Genomic DNA, 18,644 nt, shown 5'->3' on the forward strand with positions numbered 1-18,644 from the left:
AACTGGATACCCGGGTCAGTTGGCTCACATTTTCCCCCCTTTCAGATCAATTTACCGTCTGTGAATCAAGCACCTTCGCAGAGGCCGACGGATCCTCACAGGCAGGCTCTAATTAAACAGATCACTTGCATCGTGTTCTGCAGTCAGCTGTGGCACCAACTACCTTTCTCTTGTAACAACTAGACAGCTGAAGAGACGGAACAGCTTCCCAGAACCAAACAGCAGCATTTGCATTTAAAGTGCAACACTAACAACACCAGGTAATTGTTATTAGCGTGGAAGCAAAAGGACGACGTGATCTCGTGAATCCGTCACGCCGCTTTTCACAGAAACAGGTTGTGCTTTTGCACAACGGCTCCGTGACTGATGCCGACAAAGTGGAGTTGCACATAGGGGCCTCCGTAGCTGCCACTTCCTACAGGCAGCTGCTTAGTGCCTCACACGCTTCCCTTTCTAAACTAAATATAGTTCTTATTTCGTGCCAGTTCTGATAAAATAAATCAGCATCACTGATTCAGGGACCCCCTCCACCACCATCCACTCCAGAATGTATACTGTGCATGAGATTGGCAGAGGGCGCGGGAGAAGGATGCTCCGGGCCGTGTTTATGCCACAAACCAAACTCTGGTGATGACATGACGGCACGCTTTTATCACCGGGAGCGTTTATGTTTTTTTTTTTTCCCAGATGCACGAAAAGGAAATAAGAGAGGCATTAAAAAAAAAAAAGAAATTAAACATCAGTGAGGAGTTACATCTCATCAGTGTGGCTGCTCAGCAGTTCTGAGGAGCAAGAAGATGGAATAATTGGAATAAAGAACGGTGCAGATGCATTACCAGCAAATTAAAACAGGGACTGCAAGTGTTCTGTATGTTTCTACTAAATAATTAGTGTGTATATCAAAAGACAGTCAACACAGCAACATGATCTAAGACGTCACATACCACAATATCTAAATACTTAAGGAATATGTGCTCATTGTATTATGAAGTGCTTATTTAATAATTCATCTGTAATCATTTATTAACTATGGTTCTAATGTGTTGGAGCACACAAAAATATACGAGAATTTAAATGCAAATGGAACTTTTAGAATAAAATACGTGACAAAAACAAAATGTTCAGCTAGTTTATGGATAAAAATTCTATTGTTTCGTCCTGTGACAGTACAGAGTATACTAGTTGAACCTAAAGTTGGCTCTTCAGTTATGCAATTGTGCTAAATGTGCTTGCAAAATGTTATACTAATGTATTCACTGTGAGGTTTCAGTGTAGCATCACAGCAAGAAACAATAATTAGATCCCAACAGATGGCTCATGAGTGATCGTTGACAACTACTCTGCAGAGAAAAGACTTTAAAAAATACAAGAAATGTTGAAGCAAGCGTTTAAAATTGAAACTAAAACTAAAAAGTATATAGACTTTGTTGGAATCTTTGTTAAACACGCTGTGCCTTTAGTAGACAACAGAACAGCAGCACAAATGTGTAAATTATTTGACTCAAAAGTTTAAGCCTTACGTGAAGATGTTTCTTGTTCGGAGTCCAGTATACAGGCTTCTCAGTTATGCTCAATATAACGTTCACAGAGCACATAAACACAGCACTAGATAGAGCTAATGGATTAAATGCCCTTATTTACAGTGAGGCACCTCTAATTAAGTAATACTGTATAGCAGTAAACAATGCAGTGCTATAAAGATCAGGTTTACTGATTTGAAATTTTAACCCATAGTGTAGTGTAACAGACAAATGCAGCCTGGGGCCTCAGAAAGGGTAGCGCCTCCCCTGGGGGTTGGTATGCTGCCACAAGCCCAACCTGAGCCCTGCTGCTTGAGCTGGGATCTGGCAGGAGGCCTGGTGGCTGTGATGAGCCAGATGTGGCACTGGGAGCTCTGGGGATTTTCTACAGCAGTTTAAAAATGTTATCCCCTTAGTGTGCTTTTGCATTTTTTATTAAATACAATGAACAAAAAAAATCAGCACAGAATGGGGTGGCGTAGAAGTCTATTGCTGGATCATTGAGATGTCTCCAGCAGTAGCACATGTCCAAAGGTAAAGACCGAAAAAAAAAAAAGAGAGAGAAAGAAAAACAGTATCGTGACTCTAAGGTCATTTGGATAATTAGCTCTGTAACCATGAGGGCATGAAATAATAAGAGAAACATAAGTGAAAGCAGGATTAGAAATGAATAGGAGCAGGGGGCAAAAATGCCCTTGAAAGTCCTAAAAATGTCTGTGAAATTAAAGATAAAAGGGCAAAAAATGCCCCCGATAACTGTTCTCATTATTTTAGTGAATTGTTAAATACTGGGCCGGTACATATGGTTCCCTGGTGGCCCGGCGGAGGTGAAAGGTACCAACCTATGACAAGGGATTTTTTTCAGTGCTCTCTGTGCGCAGAATATTAAACTGTGGCGTTTGTTAACATCATTACAGCAGAATCAACTGATTAAAATAAAAATTAAGCCACTTCTGGGCAGCTTCAGTGACCTATTATTAAAATGTTTCCAGCTCATTGTGGCTCTGCTGTAGTGTGGTGTTCAGAGTAAATGCATCACCAAGGAATTTCACATTTCTAACGTTAGTTCATGATGGTATGGCAGCACAATTAGAAATATAAACTAAAAAAAATAGAAATATGAATAGTTAAGTTACAATAGGTTGAGTAAACTTGGTATTTATGGTTGAAATGTTAATATTAATCACTTTAAATGGAAAGCAAAGGGAATTTTTGTCCATGTGGTCGAAGCCAGAACTGACTGCAGCTCTACTCAAGTAACAGCTGATGCGGTATTACATCACCACCCACACATGTTAATCTAATCTGATGTAATCTATAAGCAACATTAGCATGTACTGAGGCTTTGTTAACCACAGTTACAATGTTAAGGTGTTAAGTAGTTTAGTTAACACAAGTTTAAATTCCACCAACTCCTGATCGATACATTTGTTCGTCCCTATTTTGGAATGCTTCACAGTGACTGTCTGAATTCTGTGTTTAAATCCACAATGCAGTGCCCTCACCAAACTTTACAATAACAAGATAAAAGTAGCGCCCATCCCGTGGACTTTCTGCTCACAATCCCGCTTTGAAATGCATTTTACAGATGCTAATTTGGCTGTTTGGGTGACTCATCCATGGATGTATTAACAAAAGCTTGGATACCAGATTCAAAGATGGCAGCTGCTCACTGGTGCATGAGCCAGAGAAGTTTTGCAAATGCCGCTCATTTCATAATAAAGCTTCTAATGTAATTCCAATAGTTGTCAACTGTTAAGTAATCATCAACTATTTTGACTCGTTTAATCAGTTTGGTTGTAATATTTGATGGTTTCTTTACTTCTCTAAGTGAATATCTTTGGGTTGTGGATGAAACAAGACACCCGAGGAAGTCATCTTGAGCTTTGGGAAACACTAATCTACATTTTTAACCATTTACTGACATTTTGCATACAAAACAACAAACCAATTTATCAAGAAAATGATTGACATTAATCAACAATGATGAAAATAATCATCCACAAAGACTTTTGTAATTACAAAGCCATAACAGAGTGTTTGCAGTAGAAGGTGTCCTGTTGATGTTTTGCCTCTTTCGTAACAGTCGTCATGGTCTATGGGGGGAAAAAGCTTTTTTGCACGACATGTACTAGTATTCTGTGAGTGTCCACTGGCTAAAATTAGGAGCGAGGATGAGTGGCGGCGCTGTATCCAGCTCTCTTAATACATCCGTGGACTCGACAGCTGTGAACGATGACGCAAAATGATGACGATCAGTCAAGTGTTAGAAATCACAGTTACTGCTCAGATTGAGTAAAATGTTGAGAGTCAGTTACTCAGGGTGAAGTGATTGAGTGAACAGAGCCTTAGTTCATGAACTAGTTGCTAACTTTGTGAATCTTCTGTTTGGTGCTGGTTGTGTTCTGCAGCATACAGTCGTTTTTATCAGGCAGTCGGCTTAAAGATGCTAAAATGAGAGTTTGCTGATCCTCAGTTTGCTCATCACTTGATGCATTGTTGATGTGAAAACATTAAGTTTTGCAGCTCGAGATAAACCTCTAGCCGCACACAAGGAACACAGTTTTCTGAAAAACATCCTTTGTGAATTACAGTTTCTGTTGTAAACGACCAAAATAATCAATATCAATCAGGAATGTAAGGCAAATCCCTGAGTTACTTTGAGATGTAAACGCTGCAGCGGCTTCCATTTTAGTCGCCGCTTGTTTAAATTGTCTTGTTTGAGCACACAGCATGTTTACTGCTCAACATGACCTTCACACTGGATGCTACAATTTCCCTAAGCACTGCGCAGTGCAATAATTATGTGTGAGCAAACACACGAATGAATGATTGAACAAACATGCAGAGACCCATGCATACAAACAGCAGCATGCAGTGGCATGGACATCAAGCAGGCTGGTGTCCAAATGTGTACAAGTATCTCAACTTAATACCCATATATCATACATTTCATTCTAGCTGTTGCCATAAGGTCTGGTCAAAGTAGTGTTTACTGCATGATATTATTTTTTTTGCATCATTATTTTCCCCACTAATTGGCTCTGGCAGATGGAGTCATCTACTATTCCTCTCTAATGAGTGACAATCGAGTGAGTCGCCTAAATAAGATGCGTCAGTTCCTTTGTGGGTAGTTATACTGCAGCCAATCAGCTATTTTACTTCGACCGTAACACCCAACATGCACTTCTTAGAGGCAGTGCTGCCTGCCCATAAGAGGACATGACGGAATAGAATCATGTTTTGTAATGATGCACGATATTACAATTTCTGGCCGATACCGATATCCGATATTAAGATTTCTAATATCGCCGATAACTGATATTACCGATATTCAATTTTTATTCACACCGGAAAATTAATATAAGTAAGCACTGTGAGAACTATTCAAAAGAAGTCCAGACCAAATTAGACAACAGCCCAATGTTTAAATATGTTTAACAAAAGTAAAACATATTTAAACATATTTAACGTTCAAGTCCAGGACCATTTAAGTAAAAACATCTGTGAAATAGCAGCAATATCAAATGTAGAGACGAAGGTGCTAATGTTAGACAATCATCAGTTTTTCACATTGGCTAAATTTGTTCATCGGGCCGATACCGATATATCAGAAAAAAACACTAATATCGGCCGATATCGATGTGGTCGCCGATATATCGTGCATCCTTAATTTGTTGCATCATCTACCATGCTAAGTAGGATAATTCTGCTCCACTGAGGTAAAGATGAAGTTTGTGGGAGTGTAAAACGTGTGAGGACATGAAGACGCTAAATAATAAGGCCGACATAATCATATGCAGCTTTTTCTCCACTCCAGATCTCTGACGGTGTGTGACATTAAGATCTATGAAAATCGAAAGAGCGTGTTGACAAAACAACAAATCTGACTTTGCCCAGCTCAGACTGTCCAGCCTGTGCTGATGAAATAACAGGCTTCTTTACTTCCCAGATGGAGGGACGAGATGGTGACAAAGTGAAGAGGGGGGCAGGGAGCACACGACAGATGAAGGGATGACGGTCGGACATACAGGCTAGAAGATGACTTATCGGAGAAACTGACTGTCTGAATAACTAACTGAAACCACCCCGAGGCTGATGTAATGATGGTTCACTGCTTGAAACCCATTATGATGGCAGGAGACTACACTTGTCCTTCCATTACAGCTCTAATCCAGCATCCTACACCTAACATGTTGCGACAGCTTGGAATTCTTCCACCGAGCGCCTTTTTCTTTCCTCTCACATCTCCTGTGGACGTGTCTGATTCGCCGCTGCTTTATTATTCAGAGTGTCTGTTTAACGTGGCTACGCCGAAAATAACTGGATTCATTTTGGAAATACTACACAGGCTGTATTTTTAATACGACGGAGAGAGGCTGGACAACATCTGAAGAAAGTGCTAAAGGAGGATGACATACCGTGAGAGTGAGAGGGTGAGAAAAAGCATACAAGGGGAGGGGAGGGAGAGAGGAAGAAGGAGCCGGAGTTTGATAAGCAGAGAGATGATTGGAGGCAAAGAGGAATGACGTGAATGAGATGAAGTGCGAGTAGAGAGGGGCTGTGAGCTCTGCTGTTGCATCCAGGCAGTATGACACATCCCTATACTGCGCCGCCTGCATGCTCACTGCAGATTTTCATTAACCTTGCGGCGGCATCTATTTGCGCCGGTCCATACCGTCTCATCCTCCCACTGCATACAACTCTGCAAACTACCCAGCGACATACTGTGCTATCTGGATTTCATAATCAGCTTCCCACATAGTCCGCATGGTAAGATAACAGCACAGGCTCAGAATATGTGTACGTGAATGTGAAACTGAAAACCATTTCTTTGGCAAAAGCCTGAATAATGTTTTACTGAAGCATAAATGATGCTTTTGTTTTTCGAATGCCGAACCATGCTGTAAGAATAATCAAAAAGTGTTAGAAATATACACTGGCAGATAAATATAAGCTGCCATAAAAGCCTCAGTCGTACTTAAGTACAAAGATGATCTTTTCCTGCTCCATAAATGTTCACTGATCCATAGTATGGGGGCTGGGGATTGAATGCACAATTCTACTTGTACGCTGTTCATAAGTACAGCCATTAGCGTCTTTGTGAAAGCTCGTGTTTACATTTAGGTTCCTAAATGGCTGTCCGATGCACCTATGGACGGCGCGGTGTCTAGTTTTTCCGCTCCTGTTGCCGCTGATGCATCTTAAAGCCGTTGTGCAGTCCAAAGAAGCGGAGCTCAGGCTGTGCGCTGACACATTACACAGTTTGCTACAGCCAGTGCAGCAAACAGCGTGGAGAACAGCAGTGATAACAACAAGGGAGGGACACGGCCTGTGGTGCGCAAGGACGTTTGGGATAAGAGAGAGAGAGAGAGAGAGGCGGCTTCATTAAAAACGATGCCATTATGTTCACCTATTTACATTTTAACTGAGCTTCCAGCGATGTCTGTGCTTCGGTATCTGAATCCATCGGCTGCAGTTGTGATATGGAGTTGGAGAGTCTTTCAATCAGTGAGCGTAATGAAATCATTACCAGGAGAAGGAGGACACTAGAGCTTGGTTAAATAGTCTGAGTCACAAAGTGCAATGACTCGATAGTGGGTAATAATGTATCGCTCTCGGTTATGTCCAGTGGGGCATAACCTTGTGATATTTACACGAAATCCGCTCGAGTCGTCTTCAGCAACCACTAATATTCAAGGAAGTCGCTCTTTTGGCCTCTTTATTTAGTTGTATACATGCTCTGCTGTACTCGATATGCATTATGTTGTGCCCTCAGTCCATATACAGAGCAACATGCCTGCTATGTAGTTGGAGGAAATGAAGCATTTTTTTCTGGAAATGGAGGTAATTACTTTTGATTTTAGATTCTGAATTAATTTCATCCATCAGTGAGCTGAGACTGACATTACCACTTGTTATCCACAGATAAGCCTTTTGACCAGTAGTGATTGACAGCACCTATTAGAATTATATGTGCACAATTATATGTGTGCAATAACCTTTCAAGGTTGTTACCGTGCTGCTGGTGGGAAAAAAAAAAAGCATCCAGCCTGAGTCAGAGCCAGCACGCAGAGCTGGAATATAAACAAAATATCGAGCAGAACTGGCTTATATCAGTGCATTTTTCTGTGTTTCTGATGTGCGCAGATAAACATATACGCACCTCCTCCCACTGATGTATGTATCTGATGAGTCGGGAGAGTCTTAACAGACGCAGAAGACTGAGGATCTTGGTGAAGCGGACGATTCGCAGGGCACGGGCCGTTTTATAAACCTCCGAGTCAAAGCCTTTCTCCACTATTAAAAAGATATAATCCACTGGAATGGAGGAGAGGAAGTCCACGACGAACCAGCTCTTCAGGTAATTCATCTTGATGACCTTGGGGTCGAGGATGATCTCGGAGCTCTCCTCGTTGACGATCCCCGTCCTGAAGTTCATGACCAGGTCCACCAGGAAGATGGTGTCCGAAGCCACGTTGAAGACCAGCCAGGTGGTGGTAGTCTGCTCTGAGAAGAAGGTTATTCCCACAGGAATGATGATTAGATTCCCCATCATCATGATGAGCATTATCAAGTCCCAGTAGAACCTGCAGGGCAACACACACGCATCGGGGATGCAAGGGAGAAAACATGGCAGTTAGTAACAAAGAAAACGGTCAGTAAAAAGGGTAGATTATATTCAATTCTGCTTTTGCTGCTTGAGCCAAACTGAGCTTATCAACATTAATACAATGAACAGATGAGGGCAGTAGGAATATCACTCATTTAGCAACTGAATAGGGTGCAAAAAAATTTGAAAGTATTTGACAAAGTAGTGTTTGACTTTACTGTCACTATAATGAGGATCACCAAAGGTACTGCAAATCATCCTGGTGGGGAAGAGGAATGTTTGGAACTATTTACATGACAACTATTCTAATAGTTGTCACACCGTTTCACTAACAAACACAAAAGTCAACTTCATGGTGGCAAAAGGAGGAAAAGTAAGGAGAGTTTCAAAGTCAGTGGGATTCATCTTCTGGGGACCTTGAATATCTCTACAACTGACATTTCAGTCTGTACTGTATACTCCGTATAAAGAATGACACAGCGAGGTCATTCATTGGTTTGTGGAGCCTTGAGTTTGGCGTTTAACCGTCATCATCTTGCTGTTTTTAAAGAATCCGTCGTAAGCGAGAACCTGTCAACCACAATGTAGCCACGCTCTACAGCATACTCTGCTTTATCGTCTATTTTACTCTAATTTGTCAAATCATGCTGTATTTTAAAAGTCTTGAAACTGGCAATTGAGACAATAAACTCATGAGGTAGATGTCCGAGGTAACAGATCAAGGAAGCAGCAGGGCCATTTTCACATAGATACAATCTTCTGCACTCACTTGTCAGCTTGAAGCTACATCCATCTTTTATATACAGTCAGTGGTTTGAGTCAAGTTTTGCACTAACCGGCCAAGTACCTCGAGCCATGTTGCTCATGTGGCTAAACTGCAATATTCTGGTTGTCCTGATATTGGCTGCTACAGAAATTCTGTCATCATATATCAGAATATGTGTTTAATGTGTCTAAACAACTCATAATCACATTTTATCAGTATTAATGTGCAGAGGCGCTTACATGGAAGCCTTCAAAAGGGAGAAATAAGCACCATGTCCAGGTATGACAGGTACACATGCACTTGAGTTGTTACCAAGTCGCTCTCCGGTCATTGATTAAACCACTAAAACCCCAAAAATCTTCCAGCATATAAAGATCATCCTGTGGAAATGTTAACAAGGTGAAAAAAAGACTGGATTTTTCACCAGTTTTGGGCTTGAAGTGTGGTTGAAAGATGGTCCTTTAGACTGAGACCCTCTCATCCGTCCCGGCTATGTTAATGTCCCTGCCCTCTGTCTTGCGATGAACAGAGCCAGAAGCAATTCATCAGCGCCCTGCTCTTTTCACAAAGTGTCTTGGGCCCCAGTAAAGGCCAAGCAACCATGAATGAAAATAGATGCTTTCAGGAATCCTATCTCATTCTAAAAACTCTCTGCTGACGCCATCCCTGCCCGCCTGCCTCTGCTCTGCCTTTCTGCCCATCCACTGCTGTTGTGAAGGTGGAAATGGACTGGCTGGCTGGCTGGCTGGCAGGCTGCCTGTCTGGCTGACAGACTGGCCACCCAGTAATGGATCTGTTTGAATAAATTAAGCCGGGGCCTTGGCTTTATAAATATCCACAGATCCCGTGTCTGATAATTGTGTTCACTTCAACTTAAACAGCAGTCTTCTCGGTGGTTCTTAATATCCACTGTAGGTATTTTTAATCCAGCAGGCATCGAACCGCCGCCTGTGGAGTGGATGCTTAAACACAGAGCATGATGCACTTGGGATTTTTTAATGCCTTTCATTGCTCTCAAAACTGCGTGAGAGCAACATACTTCGTCAACAATGACAAGGACCCCGAGGAGCAAATACATGAACAACAGTATGCATATACATTTGTCTCTTCAGCTGCACTGCTGTCAGAACTAAGACAAAGATAACATCAGGAATATTTTTTTTTTAAATAAAATAAAAATCAAGTTGCATTCGAACAAACTTACTTTAAACACAAACAACACCTCAAAAAGTCACACTCCTGATCTGCACTACAGTAATTTACGGAATATTGTGCAAAAAAGGAATATTTTGATTCAAACTATTTCGCTTTAGAAACATGCTTCAACCACCCAAGAATGTCATTTGTTAAATTTCTATACTTCAAGACATGTCGAATGATTTCCCCTCATGTTAAAATCATCATGAGGACTGTGTGTCCGCATCTCTAATATATTCCCATTTCTGTCATGACTTGAGTAGGTGGTTTTTATACTGTACACGACCTCTAAGACACCCACTTATCTAATGAATAAAACATCGCACTTCTTTTCTTGAACTATAAAGCATAAAGCAGCAGGCCTCGAATTAACTCTGAATACGAAAGATATTAGCAAACTTGAAGAAGACAAAAAAAAACAAAAACAGGACATTAAAATGTTGTAACGCTGACTTTCCTCAGTTTAAGGTAAATCTAAGGCAGGTGCCCCCTTTGCGTGATATCTTGGACATCTCCTACTCAGCATCCAACTCTTGCTGCATCATTGTATTAGGCTCTTGCTCCAATTCCCAGAATACACTCAGCCCCAGCTAAACCAGTAGCGGAGTGCAGTGCACGCAATTTCAGCTCCGGCGCTACCGGTGCATTCAGCCCCACGTTTAACTTCAGATTCGACAGCTCCAGCAGTGGACCTCCAGTGCTCTACATTTACTCTAGCAGCACACTCCCAGGTCCTGTCCCAGCATATGCATTCACATGCAGATGAGCTGTGCACTCTGCTAATCATTTTTTATCCTGAGTTTAGCTTCAATTTGTAGACTCACTTGGAACACACCAACAAGCTGCTGTGCTCATTGATTAAAGTGGGAGAATGTTCCCAAACACAGTAGGTTCTGCGGTAACACTGCAGAGACGGCATCAGTCCCTCTGCCAGACATATGCACCCTGTGACCAAAGAAGAAATTAGCATTTGCTGCCCCATCATATCACAAACAAAACCGCCAAGCAGGATGTTCCATCGACAACAGAAGCTAGAAGCTAAGGAATCCCCCCAAAAGAAGCCTTGAACCTGCGACGACCCAGTTGAGGCGTCGGATCAATCCTGCCTCAGATCAAGGCAGCACAGTTCGTCTTGTAGGTTTCCTCCCTACAACAAGTGATCCATCATAATCAATGCCAGACCAATCCTGCCAAGCAACAGAGGGAACCCCACACGATCTTACTCAGCACAGCTCGGCCCTATGCAATCTGCAATGTAGCGGGTACGCACAAGCGCGAGAGGTCACGTGTTGTGATGATGCAGTGAGAAAAGAATAGACGTCAGATCAAATACACGGATGACTTTGACACCTATGCGTGATAAACTTAGTGAAATGTAGCCATTAGGCACAGATAGTCAACCAAACATCATACATCCATCTCTTGCACATGTTTAAACCGGATAAACTTTTATAAAGTGGCTCTACTCCAACTCTACAGCTTTAAATAAGTTCTCACAGTCTCAACAGTCATTTAAAGAAGCTATGTTAGATTATAATATGAGACATCTGAGTCCTCAAAATGAGGAATGTTTGCATATATTTCTCAATAAACATGAGACATTTCCAGCCCTAACTTCCTGCACAATACATTTCAGGCATCAGTGCAAAGAACAAATAGAAAGATAAAGTATGGTGCAACATGAACAGCAGCATGGTGTGTTAACTGTAATGTGATGATGCTGAAAAAACAAGCATCTGTCTTGGTAGACAGCCTCTGACTCTGACAGAAAACATCACTGAGAGTCTTTTAGACGATGACAAAGGCCCCTCCTTAGTATTACCAGAGGTGTATGAGGCCGTGCATGAGGCCTCTCTAAAAATCTATGAATAATGAATATTACTAACCTGCCATTAATCTTTAAGCAGCCACTGTGTACAAAGAATATGTTGGATATTGAGTTTCAAACACTCCCACAAAGCGATATAAAGCCCGTGTGAATAGTGGTGTCATTCATGGACTGTAGTTACGTAAGACTTTTCATTAAAAGACCGCGCGGCGTGTTTTGGTTTTTCTCTTGTCGGTCCTGCCACAGTATACAAAAGTTATTGGGAAAGTAAATGTTTAATACAGTTATGTAACATGTAAGGCTGGCTAATGATAAGGCGCTCTGTGGGAAAAAAAAACATGAGACAATAGAGATCCTACTTTTAAGCTACAGCACAAGAGGACCTGCTGAGCAAAGAGTCCCCTTGAATCCGCCATCATTTATGCACGAGCTTGACAGGTAGCTGAAAGAACCTCGCAGCAGCACAACCTCGACGGCGCGCAGGGGCTGAGTCCTTACTCTGGCTGGAGGACAAGAACTTCCTCTGAAAAAACTGCCCTTTGGAAAATGTCACGAGGAAGTAACCTCGGGGGAGCCTTCACCAGCCCGAGATAGTGAAACATTCTCAAACACTGCAGAAATAAAAGGGCCAATCTGCTCGAGCAGACACACATATGTTTTTGCATCGTGGAGCTTTTGGCTGCACATTGGAACCTAAATCCCCCCGTCATACTAAATACTTCATCATAAGGCAAACGCAGCACTTAAGAGACAACTAATTAATTTCCAAAATAACTAAAGAACCATGAAAAATTTCCGCATTTCACTTCATTGTTTGGGTCCTACCCTTTGGCCATCTTTCAGTAGGGGTCAATCTTCTTACATAATTGTTTTCAGAGTCTGCTAAGCTCACTGACTGTTGTGTTGTGCTAATCTTTGCCCACCATCATTGTACATCTGTGTGTGCATATGGGTATGTGCATATGCTTGTGTGTTTGTGTGGGTGAGGACAGGATATTCTCGTTGGCTTGGTCCTTATGCATTGAGAAACCTTGCAGGAACAACAACCCCATTGTTTTGTCTTTTACAGCCTGGAGCTATAGTGTCTCCTGTGTGGTGTCTCGGTGTTGCATTGTGATCGACTTTATCTTTAAGAGCATGCAAAGCCACATAGTTATGATGGAACTCTTGTGACTCTCAGTGAGGCAGTTTTTTAGTTAAAAATGTCTCCAACAGCTCTGAGATCAGCAGCTGGAGGAGCCTGGAGAAATGGGAGTGCTGCATTCAGAGGCCTGCTGTAAGTTCAGGACCAGGGACAGCTCCGTGATGGAGGCGGAGGCAGCAACGTGCCCCAGCACGTTACATGTCTCTCCAACGGAAAACCGGGATGATTGTCAGCGTCAAGCTGTGCCAGGGGACGCTGGTTCACTGACTGGGGCCAGATGAGATGCTTAATTGGTTAAGTGGTGAACTGTAAACACGCAGCTTGTGAGGAAACCAGTCCTTCATCACGGAAACGTATTGTTAAACAAATTTACGCACGCCACAACACTTCGACTGACTCATTTGCTGCATCATAAATGTGTAATCACATGCATCTCTCAGCAGGCAGGCTTTTTTTTAAATCTAAGTTTTTACTTTCCAGCCTCACTCTGCGGGGCAGTGAGCCAACAGGCTTTGTGCAGACAAAATAAATATCAATAATCGTGTCACTGTGGCGTTTGGTGGATGCCAAGGAGCGGAGTGATGCTGCTGCAGCTCCTCTCAAACAATCACATTCCATCACATTTGCAACACATCTCTCATGCATTAAGTCACTAATTAATTCAACAAAAAAAAACCACGGCCATTTTCTCCTTAATCGGGTTTTCCCTGCACGATTTCTACCGCATTCTGTGCATATCTTCTTTCTCTCTGCCTTCCTCCTGCACACAGACAGGCCCCGTCGTCTCACCGCCGCCTACAATGAAATGTTTACAACCGTGATGGTGCAATGGCATTGTCACGTTGTGTCCAGGTACCGTCTCTCCCTCCCCTCCACCACCACCACCACCACCACCACCTCCACCTCCACCAGCGTGAATATGTCGCAATGAGGAACCTGACGCTGTTGGTGTGGAGAAGACAATCACACAGGCTGAGCTTTACGCGCGCGTGTGAGCGTGTGTGTGTATGTGTGTGTGCGCTCAAATCATGACATTCAGCTGCCTTTTTCCAAGGACGTTTCACTGATACACCTTTAGCCTTAACGCGTTCCTCCTCCTCCTCCTCCTCCTCCTTTTTTTTTTCCTCTGTTAGAATCAAAATGCCGCAATGAAACGCATTTGGACAGTAGAAGCCCCCTCCGCCTCCTCCTTGGAAACCTGATTGCCTAAATACAGGAGGTAAATTAGCGCTTTTGGGGAGCTGCAGGCTGTGCGCGCGTGTGTGTGTGTGTGTGTGTGCGCCCATGACGGAGCGTTATGTGTGAAAGTGGAGGCTATAGCTTGCAGACCCTGGGGTGGCGGGAGGGGTGGGTTAAAAAAAAAGAAAAGAAAGAAGAAGGTGGGGGAGAGGGAGGGTGAGCAGGTGTCTATTCCAGCCCTTACCTAAAATCGCTATATGGGTGAATGATCCAGTATCCGGCCGTTTGAACCCTCTCTTGCTCTTTCTCCACGGCTTTCTGACTGCCGAACATACGCAAGGAGAACTTATTGACTCCGGGCTGCATCATGGCCCCAAATTGCCTCTGCATAAAACCATATTGCCTGGACGCCCCCTCCAGATCGTCAAAACCGACCATGGCCTCCTCCCGCTCCCCCTTGAAGCCCACGGAGTTGCCATGGTCCTTCATGTTCTGGCTCCCCGTGTTATTTTTCTGTATCGAGTCTTGCCTCTGAAAAACATTATTCCCATCCGCCTTCTCCTCCTTGTTGCTGGAGAACGAGTTAGACTTGTCTTCCATGGTGCTCCTCTTCCCGATTTTATTTTTCTTATTCTGGTGACAACAACAACAGAAGAAAAAAAAAAAAAAAAAAAAAAAACAAGCGTTCCGTCTCCTGCTACGGGAAGGGGGGCTGCGCGTAAAAACTCGAGACGACCCGCCGTGAGCTCTCCCCCGTTTTTTTCTTTTTTTTTTTTCTTTTGATGTCCTTCAAACTGTTCAGCTCCTCTGCCTTGAATGCGAGTGCTGCAAACTGAGACAGAGCGCCCGAGAAACCCGCTGGATCAGGTTTCTTGGGTTACCGCCATCTACCGACGGCCCCGGCTTCCAGCGTCCACAGCCTGCGCCTCATCCCACTCCGCACGGCACTGCGGTTTAACTGGCACATGCTCCTGCACCTTATTTACATAATGTGGCTCATGATATCTCTCCCCCCCACCTCCTCCCCTCCTCTCTCTTCCGTCTCCTCCTCTGTCATCAGTTTCACACATGGCAGGAGGAAGCCAATATTATAGAAGCAAATCGAATGTATGTGAAGTTAATGAAGACGTGTGCGTTTTGATCAATTGATACAGCATGTGCGCGCTCCCCGCGGCTCGGCTGGCAGCAGGTCTGTTTCCTCCTGAGGAGTTCTAATGAAAGCCAACGCGGTGAAACAGATTGTAAAGTCGGTGCGATCGTTATTTATTTTTTATTTTTTTGTTCCACTGGTCATATGAGAAAACTCTTGGACATCTTGTGGAAATGACACCTTTCTAAGGTGTTGCAGATCTGATCCAACATTTAGTGCTGCTGCACTCTGCTTCAAGCCAGAAGCACTAGTTTGCATAGCAACCTGGGCTTTTTATTTTTTATTTTTTTGTGAGCCTCACCACCAGATAATAAGCTCCAAACCAAATCATCTGCATGGTGCATTTTAAACCAGGGTTAATGAGTCTGCCCAGTGCATTCTAATATGCTGTATAAATTAAGGAACCACCAGCTGCTCCTCTTGTGCAGCTTCTCAGACATGTTTTTTTGCTAATCTCCAAACTTTGGTAAAGCAACAAATTAGCCTCTTCAGGAGCCATGTTTGAGCAGATATTTATAATTGAACAGTGGCTGTTTTGGTAAAGCTTTACATGGGTCAGGTTAAATAAATGCCAGCTTATGAGGACAGAGTGGGAAGGAAATAGGTGAGGGGAGAGCCAGAAAGAGGAATGTTTGTTTAGGATAATGAGGATGGAGGAATGTTATTTGGAGATACACTAGATGAAACAATGCCTCATCTGATGGAAAATGATATAAAACAAGAAGCAATCTCCTTTAAATGCATATTATATGTAAGTGTATCATATATTTAGGCAAAACAAGGCAGGTTTTATAAAATTCTGATGTGAATGTTTCACTTTTTTGACATTATATGGACCAAGTGATGCATTTATTGATTTAAAAAAATGAACTCTGATATTGTTAGATAATGAAAATGGTCACTATTCGCAGTCCCGGAATACTGTCTTGGATGGAGTGAAGCAGCAGAGAGCACAAAGAGCCCCGTGATGGCATCGCTGCAGTACAACATGTCACACAAACCCATCTGCTGTGGACATGCAGCACAGACATCCCTGCTAAGATCCAGAGTATTTTGTAGGATTGAGTCGTGCCTTCTGCAGGGAAAATCCAATGCTGCCACCTCTGTGTCAGACGCTTACTGCATGAGGGAAATGAGATGTGCTTAATTTTCATACAGTGGATGAACACGAGAGAGGCATATAATTTATATGCTTATTTAGGTATTCATGTAGAAAAAAAAAGCAGATAGTGCAGGTGTGATAGCTGTAACTATATAAATCTGTGGGTATGCAATAAACACATTCAATCAATTTTCACATTCTTGTCGTCTCCCAGTGTCATTAGCTGGTATGCGATGAATATTGAGCAAACCCGTTCATGCAGAAGCTCCCATAAAAGAACGTATTTATAAATTTGTGGGTTTAATAACCTTGGTTGAATTAACATCCCACAATAACAACAACACACACACACACACACACACACACACACAGTTGATTCCGATATTTATAGGTGCAATATATTTGCTTTGGCGTTCCCCTGCACGGTGTTGTTTCAGGCACTGTGGAGAAGTTGTTTTTTTTTATTTTACTGACAAAAACAAGTCCTTCCAAATAAACAGCCGTACATGCTGCTGGTTCCACATGCTGCAGGACAACGATTTGAACAATTTATTTTCTGTCTGACAACGCAATTGCGAGAACGGCCCCTACTGTTCTAACAATAAAGCACTGTGTTGTTATGCTGGTGCTGGTAAGGGATGGTTTAGACACGCAAACAGCTTAAGTTACTGCTTTGTTACTGTTGTAGTTGTGTTTAATATGCAAAGCTTAAGATCTGGTTATAAAATACAATTTATTGCCACAGACTGAAACTCAAACTGACTTCCCATTTGTGCATCAGTATATATATATTTAGTAATAATTAATTTTTCTGGTAAATGTGGAATTTTGCTTTTGACGCTTTTGCCACACAATTTTAGGAGTAAGATTTTAAACGTAGGACTTTTTTTTTGTATTATTGCTACTTTTCCTAAAGTAAAAGAACACTTTTATCACTGCTGTAGGCAGAACACTGCACATGTTGTATTTGTATGATTGTGAGTTAAAACGCTAACATCTTTAGCTGATTTTTATCATTTAAAAAAGTGTTTTCGACCAGTTAGGGCTATCTTTTATCAAATCCGTACAACAAAAAAATCGGTGAGGTCAGTCAGAGGGAACCAATCAATAAAACTGAGGCTTCTTCCACAATGTGGCATTACATGCCCACGTTGAACCCACGTAGTCAGTAATTTCATGGCTACACAAATCCGCAGCTGGCTGTGTACATCAGCAGAGAGGACATTAGCTCAGATATTTTGCATGTTTGGTAGTTGGATTATTATGTAATGATCCAAATGTTATCGTAATTGAAACAGACATCCCTTAATTTTTTGTGCATTTTCTCTCTCAGCTGGGTTTCTGTTGGGTTGGATTAGTTGGCATGCCAACTGTTTCCCCTACACAACGCTTGTGTAACTTCAGTTACACAGTTGGTGGGGCAGGGAGGGGCACCCAGAGAGAAAAATATTGCATAAGATTTATGGCTTAAAGCAATAGTAATATTGAACAAGTGCAAATCCCAGATGGCCCATTCATGTGTCAGAAAATAAATACAACACAAATAACTTCACCGAATAGAGACCGCGCGTCACGGAGGAACACGTTCACATTGAGTAAACCTTTGTTTAGGGTTGACCAATCTCATCATTAATTCACGGCATCGCGGTGGATCTAAATCTGTAGGATTATTCTGCCAATGAAATGATGGAGAATTATCGAGCTAGCAAGTGTATGAAATATGGGATTGCTGAGTTAACACCATTTAGATTTTCTTTACACATTTTATCATTGTATTTATAGAGGAAAATGGAGAAATATTAAATACAGTTAAAACTGCAAATCTAAGCTGCTACCAGCTGGATTTAATCTTTGCACAGTATTATAGAGAATATCCAGAAAGTAGTGTACCTAATATCCTGCTTCCTGCACAGTAAAATGTGTTCCCGATTCTTCTGATGGTCTCATTGGCCCTTCTGAAATTGCATTGTGTGTCTAAGATTACATCCAGTCATCTCTGCTTACAGTCAATACCTCATCTGGACACGAAACATTACATACCCCTGCACTGCCAGCCACGGCTTCTGCCACAAATAGCATCAGCAGGCTACAGTAGGGAAGCGTTGTGTTACAATGCCCCCTCGGACCCCTTTTCATTTTCTGCAA

The 18,644-nt window shown here is 42.3% G+C and overlaps 1 protein-coding gene across 1 annotated transcript in view; it reads right to left on the reverse strand.

Annotated features, from left to right (window-relative positions):
- hcn1 (hyperpolarization activated cyclic nucleotide-gated potassium channel 1) overlaps positions 1 to 14,847 on the reverse strand; it is a 79,750-nt gene extending 64,903 nt beyond the window's left edge. Inside the window, exons 1-2 of the mRNA XM_008296617.1 lie at positions 14,492 to 14,847; positions 7,687 to 8,110 (exon numbers count right to left, since the gene is read on the reverse strand). Of these exons, the coding sequence (XP_008294839.1) occupies positions 7,687 to 8,110; positions 14,492 to 14,847 (780 nt within the window). The remainder of the gene's footprint in view (positions 1 to 7,686; positions 8,111 to 14,491) is intronic.
- Positions 14,848 to 18,644: the final 3,797 nt, after the last annotated feature.

Source organism: Stegastes partitus, unplaced genomic scaffold (genome assembly GCF_000690725.1).
Source record: "Stegastes partitus isolate 25-593 unplaced genomic scaffold, Stegastes_partitus-1.0.2 Scaffold1141, whole genome shotgun sequence".
NCBI lineage: Eukaryota > Metazoa > Chordata > Actinopteri > Pomacentridae > Stegastes > Stegastes partitus.